General features: G+C 51.6%; 1 protein-coding gene across 1 annotated transcript in view; it reads right to left on the bottom strand.

Moving 5' to 3' along the window:
• Window positions 1–11,836, bottom strand: part of Tbc1d22b (TBC1 domain family member 22B) — a 53,381-nt gene that overhangs the window by 5,426 nt on the left and 36,119 nt on the right. Inside the window, exons 9-12 of the mRNA XM_050138594.1 lie at window positions 9,801–9,907; window positions 8,993–9,068; window positions 6,436–6,563; window positions 6,145–6,240 (exon numbers count right to left, since the gene is read on the bottom strand). Coding sequence (XP_049994551.1) covers window positions 6,145–6,240; window positions 6,436–6,563; window positions 8,993–9,068; window positions 9,801–9,907 — 407 coding nt within the window. The remainder of the gene's footprint in view (window positions 1–6,144; window positions 6,241–6,435; window positions 6,564–8,992; window positions 9,069–9,800; window positions 9,908–11,836) is intronic.

Below are 11,836 nucleotides of genomic sequence, written 5' to 3'. Positions count from 1 at the left end.
CCCGCGCCCCCGTCTCCACCTGCACCCTTCCTGTCACGGGGACACCTGCGCCCCCGTCTCCACCTGCACCCTTCCTGTCACGGGGACACCTGCGCCCCGTCTCCACCTGCACCCTTCCCATCACGGGACGCCCGCGCCCCCGTCTCCACCTGCACCCTTCCTGTCACGGGGACACCCGCGCCCCGTCTCCACCTGCACCGGGACACTCTCTCTTCTCTACCTGGCAACCACTACTCAAGGCTTCAGCCCTGACACCACAAACAACTCCATGGAGGTAGCCCTTGAAGGGACAGCATCAAAATAACAGTGAACATGGGACTTCAGTCATCAAATTACTGTTGCGGCTGCTTCATGCCCTGTCTGTATCTGTGTGTACGTCTGTGTACCACGTGTGTGCCTGGTGCCTGCCGGAGGTCAAAGAGGACACCGGATTGCCAAGAACTGGAGATACATGTTTTTAAGCCACCATGTGGGTACTGGGAACCAAACTGGAACATTCTTATTTTTCTAATTAAAGAAAGAATAGTCCTGGGGCTGGGGAGAAGGTGGTAAAGTGCTCCCTTGGGAAGCAGGAGACCCTGAGTTTGATCCCAGCACTGGGGGAAGCTGGTTAAAGTGGCATGTCTATACTCCCAGCACTGCAGGCAGCAGAGACAGGACATTCCTGGGGCTTGGGGCCAAACAGCCTAGCCCAAACAGTGAGCCCTGGTTCTCAGTCAAAGAGCTTGCCTCAAGACACAAGGTGAGCTGGAGAGCTGACGCAGAGGCACTTGCTAGCCTCCCAGAAGAGCTGGGTTCGATTCCCAGCCCCTGCGTGGTAGCTTAAAACCATAACTCCAGTCTCAGGGGACCCAATGCCCTCTTCTGGCCTCCAACAGGCATTAGGCACACACGACACATAAGCATGAATGCAGGCAAACATTCACACATATGAAATAATAAATTTTCAAAACCAGAAATTAAACCAGGTGTGGTGGCATATGCCTTTAATTCCGGCAGGTAGAGCTCTCTAAGTTCAGACCAGCCTGGTTTAGACAGTGAGTTCCATAGATAGTTCCAGGACAGTCAAGGCTACATAAAGAGACCTTGTCTCAAAAACTTTCTTTAGGTTTGTTCATTCGGTGTGAGTGTGTACTTGAATGTGGAATGTGAAGGTCAGAGGACAGCCTTAGGACTAGCAGGTTCTCCCCTTCCACTGCATAGATTCCAGAGTTCGGTCTCAGTCAGGCTTGGCGGCAAGCACCTTTCTTTACCCACTGAGCCATCTCACTGGCCCTCTTCACAGCCCCCTTAACAGAAACTTCTAGTATTTCCATAATGATTCCATGCTTTTATGTAACTTGCAAGCAAAACCAACCAACATGAGTGTTGCTCGGGAGAAGGGCGCCGTTTCTGGGATGGGAGCCACCTCTGACTTCTAACTCTAGCTTTAGCAGAAGCTTTCTAGAAACTTCTCAATTCTATCCCTGGTCAAGCACAGAAAGAGGATTAGCTGTAAGGAGCCACTCTGCCGTCTGGTGGCAGCTCTTGGAACTGCAGTGTTCCACCTCTGCCTGCTCCCTGCCCCACAGCAGCTTAGCAGTGTTGAAAAAGTGAGAAACAGTCTTTCTTTTGATAAAAACGGTGAAACTGAATAACCACGGCCACGGGAGAGAGGTGCTGGTCACAAGTCAGGTGCGCTTAGCCCAGATAGCAGTCACTACCAGAGTCGGACTGAAGATTCTCTATAAAGCAGACCCTCAGGAGCCCTAAGCAGGATGCGCAGTCAGGTGAACTAGCACAGGCCTGGGCCTGTCTGCAGGGCAAGGCTGGAGGGAAGCCTGCAACTACCTTTCAGAGCTGAATGCAGAAGCGCCAGGCTCAGGCGCTTGCTGGGAACCCAAGCATCCCAAAGAGAAGGGTACCGGACAAGGGCTGGAGTTGGAAACTAGACAGAAGGCCAGAGGAGCAAGCACTGGCTGCTCTCGCAAAGGACCCAGGTCCCAGCACCGATGTGATGGTTCACATCTGTAATTCTAGCTCCAGGGGATCTGATGCTCTCTTCTGAACAGCACAGGTACAGAAACACATGTGGTATATACAAACGTGCAAGCAAGACACTCACACAGAAAAATAAATCCAAATAAAAGCTTTTTAAAAATAATAAATCTTTTTTTTAAAGCTTTGTTTAATTTTCTGTATGAGTGCTCTGCATGTAGCTTGCATGCCAGAAGAGGGCATTAGATCCTGTTGTAGATGGTCGGGAGCCACCATGTGGGTGCTGGGAACTGAGCCCAGGTCCTCTGGAAGAGCAGCCAGTGCTCTTAACCGCTGAGCCACCTCTCCAGCCCATAATAAATCTGTTAAAAAGGAATTAAGAGCAAATGGACTTAAAAGGTGAAAGACGGAGCTGGAGGGATGGCTTGGTGGTTAAGAGCACTGACTGCTCTTCCAGAGGTCTTGGGCTCAATCCCAGCACCCACACGGCAGCTCACAGCTGTTTGTAACTCCAAGATCTAACACCCTCACACAGACATACATGTAGGCAGTACACCAATGCACATAAAACAAAAATAAATTATTTTTAAAAAGGTGGCAAAACTATCTGATTAAGTAAAATATCATGTATAGAATCACTGCACTGGGGGCTGGAGAGATGGCTCAGAAGTCAAGAGCATTGCCTGCTTTTCACAGGAAGACCCTCTTGTAGTGATATTTCATTTGTATTTTAATAAATAAAGCTTGCGCCAGGCGATGGTGGCGCACGCCTTTAATCCCAGCACTCGGGAGGCAGAGGCAGGCGGATCTCTGTGAGTTCGAGACCAGCCTGGTCTACAGAGCTAGTTCCAGGACAGGCTCCAAAGCCACAGAGAAACCCTGTCTCGAAAAACCAAATAAAATAAAATAAAATAAAATAAAAAAAATAAAGCTTGCCTGAAGATCAAACAGCCCCACAGGTCAGCCTTACAGAACAGGCAGTGGTGACACACATCTTTAATCCCAGTAACCACACTAGTTTGCCACAGAAACCGGGTGGTGCATGCCTTTAATCTCAGTGGTGCACACCTTTAATCCCAGCCCTAGAGAGGAATATAAAAAGGGAGGAGACAGCTCACAGTCTCAGTCTCATTCTGAGATTCCTGGATCTCAGGATCCCAGGATCGACATTTCAGACTACGGTAGAGGTTAAGAGCCAGTGGCTGGCTGTCTTGCTTTTCTGAACTTCAGGCCAAACCCCAGTTTCTGTCTCTAGGTTTTTATTAGTCGTGTTACACCCTCCTTTCCCAGGGTTCCCTCCACCCTTCTTCTGGGCAGGATTCAAAGTAGCACTACACTTGGCCAGTGGTCCACGACTGTACCCTTGAGTCAAGGATGGATTTATTTACCTGCATTCTGTGGCCCAGGCCTAGCACATCCCACTGCCTTCCTCCAGTTTCGCTTAGGAATTCTGACTGGCCTAAGCCTGATAGTGCACCCCTGCAGCTCCAGCATTCTGGGAGCCTGGGGTGAGATAGGGTGGGAGGAGAAGTTCAGGGCCATCCTTGGTTACATAATCAGTTTGAGGTCAACCTGGGCTATACGAAACCCTATCTGAAAATGAATAAATAAAACAAAGCCTCAATTCTCTCCTAGAAGAGGTCCTCTGTAGGGTGGGCATCTCCAAAGCTCGTGCACAGACAGAACGAGAAGCTCCCTGATACTGACAACAGCCCCATGACTCCCGGTTGATTCTTTAATGTGCATTTAAAGGGGCTCTGGTCCCTAGGCCTTGGCCTCTTGCTCAGTGTTTTCCATATAAGCGCTAAGCATCTAAGGCCAGAGAGCACCTGCCTTGACCCATCCTCAAGTGACAAGATGGTTTCTTGGATCTCAGAGGGAGCAGCCTCTGCCTGGTTTTGGGTGAGTTTCTTGTTTCTGTCTAGGGGAACTGTCTGCCAGCATGCCCACAGTCTGGCACAGCTCACACATTGCTGGATCTCTGATTTTTAGAGATGTTTCCCTCCTGCCCCAGTAGCTTGCACATGTCTGGCTGTGCTAAGGTGTGGTCGCACCACCCACAGGAGGTGGTGACAGTGCCTATCAATTTCCCAGGGCAGAGAACTCAGGACTTCTGTTCAGGGTTTGAATCAACTACCTCTGAGAAGGCTTCCCCAGGGTCTCACATCCACAACCTGCCTTGGTGGTATATTCTGCTAAAGGGTCGGGAACAGAAACCAGAGGCTGCAGGGGGAATCCCTTGGCTCTCCCAGCACGGGTTGCTATTGCAGGTGTAGGCAGCCTTAGCTCAGAAGAGCTGAAAATCCACCTTGACACTATGGACTTGGTGCCTAATAGTGGGGCCTGACTCTCTGATGGGGTGGGACCAAAGTAACCCCCCACCCCCACCTACCCCCAACCCCACATCCAAGAGTGAATGGGGCAGCTCAGGGCGGGATACACAGAGCCAGACTTTAGGACTGAGGCTTTGGATGTTGGGATGAGGGAAGGGGGAAGGGGCGTTAGATAAACCCCAAGGTCTCCCAGAATCCAGCTCCTAGGATAGAGCATTTGCTAGTGAGTGGAGCCCGAGTTTAATTCCAGCATTGCAATAAGCAATTTGTTTTTAACAAGCAGCTTTATCCTACTCCTGCATCGTCCATGACATGAAAGTGACCTCCTTTTCTCCTCCTCCCACACACCTTACCCCTCTCTCCCTCAGACTGCGTTCCCTCGGACACAGAGCCTCCCCTAGGACTATGGTGTCTGCTGATGTCTGCACGGCTGGTTGGAGCTGTACTGACTGCTCCTCTATTTGGCAAACACCTGGCATAGTTCAGTCTGGGCCAAGTTCAGGATCTGGTGTGGCCTCTCCCCCAAGAGTCAGTCCCCTTTGCTTATATATGCTTCTAGGACATGCACAGGCACCCAGAGGGATCCCTACCTGCTATTATGACAATTAGGACACCTTAACTGCTGAGTCATCTCTCCAGCCACCTAAACCAAAGGTTTCTAAACTCATGCATCCCGCCTACCCCGTTTCTCAGACACGGGGACACTAACACTGACATTATACATTTACTTGCCTAGTTATTTCCACTTGTGTGTCTAAAGTTCTTTCTTTCTCTTCTTTTGCAGCAGGGCCTCCCGTAGCCCAGGCTGACCTCAAACTTGCTATGTAGCCAGAGATATACTTGAAGCCTGCTACTTCCCTGAATGCTGGGATTACACCGTGGAGCACCACACCCAGCCTGAGACTTCACATCCAACACTCTCAGCACCAAAGCCCTGCTTGCCCTACATGTCCGCCCCACCACACTCAGGAATCGTTCTAGTGCATCTGCCTCAGTCAATCCAGACCCAGACAAAAGAAGCCGGCTCTACTTACAGAAGACCCCAAACATGGCCACTTCCACCTCCACTATCACTACCCACGACCAGTGCCCCTTGAGGAATTACAGCAGTGTCCAGGGTGGCTACCATGGCCACACTCCCCACATCTGGTAGCCACCCAGAAACCGGAGCAGTCTCTAAGCTCACACCCACTCCTATGACCCCTCTTCCCTCCAGGAGTGCCAGGGCGCCCTTCCTGATGGCTCAGACATGACCTCACCCACTCTTCACTGGCCACCTGCTTCGGGCCTCACTTCACGGTCCCTTAAATAGCCAGGCACGTGGCTGGTCTAAAGCCTCTACAGGGCCATTTCCTCCACCCTAGTGGCCACATGGCTCGCTCCCTTATCCTCCTCAAGTCTTTGCTAAAATGTTCCCTTCTTGGTGAGCTTACCCTTACTACTGTAGCCTCCCCCTTCCCTGCCCCTGAGGGTCCCTGCTGCACCATGCAGGACCCAGAAGCAATGCTTACTATGGCCCAGCATCTCTAAGCCTCCTGCCTCACATCTGCTGCCTGTCTTCCCTCAGCACGTGTGCTCTGAGAATAGCTGCTTCACTTCCCAGAATGCCCTGGGTCTCAGGGGTGACTCTTAGAGCATGGACTCTTGTTCATGGCTGCATGAGAATCTCTCAGGCCTGGACAGCTACTCTGCAGCCTTCTGGGGACAACAAACCTCCTCACTGGGAAGACCTCTGGCCCCACTGGACGGCAGCCTCCCGAGTCCCCTGCCATTCCACTCCCAGACATGATCCACAGCATCCATCCGTTCTGTCCTCACTCTCCTGGCCACGCACCTGAAAGTCTTCCTCGTCCAAAATCTCCTTCCTCCACTTGATCAAGAAGGCGGCGCACACATAGAGATGGAAGTGCGAGAACCCTTCTGGCTCAGACTGCAGAAGAAAAGAAGAGTCAGGCACGGCTCCAAGCCCAGGAGGAGGCCACTGTGGGCATCACACTTCTGAGACATCTGGAAAGTGGAAAACCCATGCCAGTGCCCGTTATGTGACAGAGATGAAGATATTTCTGAAGACAGCGGCAGACAGAGTTGAAATGGACAGCCGGGAGAGCACGGGCTCCCTCCATACCTGGTACGTGTCCCACAGGCGGATGGTGCAGCGGAGAGGCAGCTCCCGCATCAGCAGGTTGTTCATCCACCGGAAGGCAAACTGCAGGTACTCCACCTCATACCGCCTGAAGTGACTGTGTACCTGCTCTGAAAGGGACAGCAGTCAGGGGCCACCAGCAGGCCTCAGGGCCAGGAGCAGGTTCTGCTTCTTACCAGCCCTACCTCCTGCAGGCTGCCCTTCGGTCCCACCCTCTCAATGTGGCTCACGGCTCATACCAGCACACAGCACCACCCCACTAGGCTATTCCCACGTGCCCTCTGCCTTCCTGGGGCTGTTCTGGCCATGAAGCAAGGGACAGGAGGTGAATTCGGCGGCTGGGCCTAATAGAAAGGAACCCTGGAAGCCATCTTGGCCATTTCCCTTCAGCAACCCCGACAGATGGCCAGCAAAGGTGAAGACTCACCAGAAGATTGGTTTTTTGAGGCAGGGTTTTTCTGTGTAGCCCTGGCTGTCCTGGAACTCACTCTGTAGACCAGCTGGCCTCAAACTCACAGAGATCCTCCTGCCTCTGCCTCTGAGTGCATGGTGTATGCCACCATGCCTGGTTTTCTTTTTTTTGGGAGGGGGAGTGGGGGGTGGATTCTTCTGCATAGTTAGTAGAAACCAGCTGCCATCTGTCACTTAGCCCCTGCCCTTGGGCCTGTGTAGTACCCTGAGCAAGTTAAACAAGCCACGTGTCTGCACATGGGTGTGTGCAGATGTAGAAGTCTGTGTCTGCACATGGGTGTGTGCAAACGTAGGCATATGTGTCTGCATATGGGTGTGTGCTCATGAGTGCGCTCTGAGACATCAGATTCCCTGAGTCACAGAGAGTTGTGAGCCGTGTCCTGTGGGTGCTCAGAACTGAACCGGGTCCTCCGGAACAGCAACAACTGCTTGTAACCAATGAGCCACCTCTCCAGCCCCCTTGAAGGATGGCTTTAAATCACTGTCTTCTCATTCATAAAATGGGATAATGAGGGGCCAGCAAGATGACTCCATGAGTAAAGGCATCCACGACGTGAGGGGTTTGCAGTTGCTGCAGTCTTAGTTTTTATAGTGAGAAAGTACATAAGACAAAGATGTGGCGCACATTTATTTGGTTATGTGTGTGTGTATATGTAGTTGGTTACGTGTGTATGTGTGTATGCGTGTGTGTGACTGTGTGTGTGTATGCGCTTAGTTATGTGTATGTGGTTGTTTATGTGTGGTTACGTGTATGAGATTGTTATGTGTGGTTAGTGCGTGTGTGTGTGTGTGTGTGTGTGTGTGTGCGCACGCTTAGTTATGTGCATGTGGTTGTTTGTGTGTGATTACGTGTATGAGATTGTTATGTGTGGTTAGTGTGTGTGTGTGTGTGTGTGTGTGTGTGTGTGACCGGTTGGTATGTGTGTGGTTGGTGTGTGTGTGTGTGGTCTTGTGGGAGTCAGAGGACAACTTAAGTTAATCAGTTCTCTCCTACCATGAGTATCAACTTGGCAGAGAGTTTAACCCAAAGAACCAGCTCTCTGGCCCAGTGTACACATTTTTAAGACTCCACTGTTTTTAAAGCCCCATATCTTTATTTACCTGGGCCAGAAAAAAACAGAGATACAAGCAGCAGAAAGCGCTGACTCTGCCCTGCAGAATCCAACTGATGACTAATCCAGGAAGCCATAGAACGCCCCAGAAGTTAGGATAGCAGGCACCCTATACAATGCTCCGGGAAGTGATGGCCTCACCATGGAGGCTAGCAGCAGGGGCAGAGCAGTGAGACTCGAAGGAAAAAACATTCCGGCCACCACAGAACACAACTGTGAGAGACGTGGAGGTGAGCACTAAGACCGTAGGCCACGGGAAGATGGAGGGTGTTAGTCAGATTTGGAGAGCCTGTATCAAGCCTAGGATGCTGTTATGTCACCACTGACAGACAAGGTCAACGCAAAGCCTGGATGCTAACGGCAATGGGAAGCCACTGGTGGTTCCAAACAGAAGAAGGGCACAGCCAGAACGCTGCTCTAGAAAAACTAGTCCCAGGCTGGAGAGGTGGCCCAGCAGTTAAGAGCACTGGCTGCTCTTCCAGAGGACCCAGGTTCAGTTCCCAGCACCCACATGGCAGCTCACACTTGTCTGTGACTCCAGTTCCAGGGGATCTGACACCCTCACACAGACATACATGCAGGCAAAGCATCAATGCACATCACATAAAAATAAATAAAACATTTTAAAAAGAAAACCAGACCTATGACAATGGTTTGAAAGAAGAACAAGTAAAGAAAGTAAGTCCTTCTAGGAGGAAGGTGTAGAGGTAACGGCCCAGACCGGGGCTGTAGAGAAGGAAGGGGAGAGGGGGTGACTAGGACAGCGCTGTGGGAGAACTGAGAACTTGTGACAGAAATGAGAGGGGAAGACCTTGGGACAACAGCAGAGCTCACAGTCCTCCTGCTGAGCCTGGACAGGGCTGCAGAGGCAAGGTCACTGCAAGGACAAGTTGGGAAGAGAGCCGGGGAAGGCCACATTGGGCTACTGCTAGAGAAGTCTTGTCCTCTCGACCTACCATCGATCCGGCTGACGAGCTCTTCCAGGGCCTTGACCTTCTTCTGGATCCCTGGCTGTGCAAAGGTGTAATTATCCTGCAAAGGACACAGAGCCTGGGGTGAGCAGAGTCCAAAGCAGCTGCCTACCACACAAGAGCTTGTGCAGACACAGGCCAGGTACTGTCATCTCAGGTACCGTCCCTCCTCTTGTTTTTTGAGATCGGGTCTCACTGAGACTGGAGTTCACAGAGTGCGGTGGGCACTTCCCCAGTGCTAGGGATCAGGCCCAGGTTTACTTTATTAACTGAGTCTTCTCTCCAGTCCCTGAGGCACATTTAAAAGTAGACCAGGGGCTAGAGAGATGGGTCAGTGGTCAAGAGTGCATACTGTCTTCCAGAGGACCCACTGTGGTTCCCAGCACCACATGCAGTGGCTCCTGAAACTCCAGATGCAGCGATCCAACACATCTGGCTCCCCCTAGCACCTGCACCCATGCGCACATACCCACCCATGCGCACATACCCACACAGACGCACGATTAAAAACAGAGGAAACAAAGCTCAGCAGTGCTACAGCTAGTGACAGCATTTTCCTAATACTGTAGCACGTAGTGAAAGGCCGCTGGAGCCCTGCCCTGTGCTGGGCACAGTGAGAGTAAGGGCTAGGGTAACATGGTGCTCTCCTCACTCTGGGGGACACTAGACCAGTGTCTAGTGAAGCTAATAGAAGAGGCAGAGGAGCACTGGCAGGGGCGGCCCTGCAGGACACAGAAGGGCTATAAGGAAGTAAAAGACGTACGGGAGCCCTGGACCGGCCGGGGCGGCTCACCTGGATCCCATCCAGCAGCTTGCTCATGCACCAAAAGCTGTCGGCTTCGATACTTCGCAGCATGTCCTGAGACAAGTTGGTCACATCAAAGTTCTCCACATCCTCTTCTGTAAAACAAAAGATGAAGAAAATCCAGAGCCTTATCTGAAAACGGAGAGAGAAAGTCGACTGTAGTCCATGGTGCATCTTGTACTTCCCAGGGCTCTCACTGCAACACTGATGGCCATTTCTCACTCCAGCCCAGCATGCCTTGCTCTTCCTTGGCGTTTAACATAAGAAAATGACCACTCAGGACTTTTGCTCAATGAGCTATACCCAGCTCAACCCAAGGAACTCTGACTGCAGATGTTCAGTGAGCTGTCCATCATACTCATAGGACAACTGGGTCAGAGCCCCCATTCAACATAGGGATGGACTCCCTTAATGCTGGCATTAGACTTGGTGTGTGTGGAAGCCTCTAGGATTTAATTCCATCATGCTGGTATTTCTCACTGATATAGGACACATACACACACAAGTTTTGTAGACAAACACCATTGAGAAACACTGTATTTCTATACCATCATCTTGTAGACAAACACCATTGAGAAACACTGTATTTCTATACCATCATCTTGCAGGCTCAGCCAAACTGTACATATAGCCATGCATGTGCAGGGACCTGCAGAGGCCAGACGATGGTGTCAGATCCCTGGCTGGAGTTTCAGGCAGGGCAGTTGTGGGCACTGAAACTGAACTCAGGTCCTCTAAAGAGCAGGAAGCTGTTTTAACACCGCGTTGTCTCTCCAGCCCAAATGCCTACTAACTTCTCGTGAAAATTCCAGCTAGTAGCAGGGATAAGAGGCCGGGTGTGGGACAGCTAGCTCACTGCACTTCCTCTGCCTACAGGGAGGATGGCTGAGCAGAGGGAGGAGTGTGTGCTCTGGAGGGCTTCATTCAGCATAAACAGTCTGTTCAGAAGGATCATTAACTGTCCACTTGAGGAAACTCCATACATAATTGGAGCTCAACAGGAAAGCTCGCCAGCCTCGCTGCCCCAGGTGGGGACTGTCTGTGGTTGTCATGGAGTGTATGGCAACCGGGACTGACTGCAGGGAGTGAGTTTAAGGGTGTTTTATGGCCATTTTAAGAGGCAATGCATCCAAAATGGGAAAACCAAAAAGCTCTTTATGAAAACAAAATTGGCCTCTCTGGGCTTGCCGAGAACACAGCTATTGATCAGCTGGTAAAACGCACTGGAGCCGCAGCTCCTCAGCGCCGACTTCGCTCAGAACTCTTGGCCCCACCGCAGTCAGTGGAACACGAGCCTCACAAACAGTCTGGAAGACCCGAGCAGAACTGCCTAGCTCTCCTCAAGCTGGTGGCTCACTGGTCCAGGCACTTCCAGGAGCCCTGGCAGGTCCTGGAGCAATCCCAGCCTCTACCATCAGGAAGGACTCAGACACTCAAAGCCATCAACTGCAGAGGCCTCACTGGTTCCCAGTTCATTCGTGTTTTCTCTCTCTCTCTCTCTCTCTCTCTCTCTCTCTCTCCCTCCCTCCCTCCCTCCCTCCCTCCCTCCCTTCGTTCCTCAGAACCCCTTGCATAAACTGAGCATGGCGGCACACAGCACACACAGCACGTGGGAGACAGATGAGGGACAATCTCTGTGAGTTTGAGGAACAGCCTGGGCTACAGAGTGAGTTCCAGGACAGCCAGGGTTACATAGTGAGACCCTGCTCTAAAAAACTAAAAGTCCTTTGCACAGTACTTTTTCCTCACATGAGTCCACTGGGGCTGGGGAGACAGCACAGGGTAAAGCACCTGCCGTGCAAGCATGAGGGCCTGAGTGTGGAACCCAGCACTGTCTAAAACTGTCGACAGTGAGCACCCTCGACAGTGAGCGTCCTCGACAGTGAGCACCCTCGACAGTGAGCATCCTCGACAGTGAGCGTCCTCGACAGTGAGCGTCCTCGACAGTGAGCGTCCTCGACAGTGAGAAGTGAGCACCCTCGACAGTGAGCGTCCTCGACAGTGAGCGTCCTCGACAGTGAGAA

The sequence above is a fragment of the Alexandromys fortis genome, unplaced genomic scaffold (genome assembly GCF_014885135.2).
Source record: "Alexandromys fortis isolate MF-2015 unplaced genomic scaffold, M_Fortis_MF-2015_v1.1 scaffold_9, whole genome shotgun sequence".
In the NCBI taxonomy this organism is placed as follows: domain Eukaryota; kingdom Metazoa; phylum Chordata; class Mammalia; order Rodentia; family Cricetidae; genus Alexandromys; species Alexandromys fortis.
Note: the sequence above shows the minus strand (reverse complement) of the source record. Positions and strands in the feature narration are given on the sequence as shown.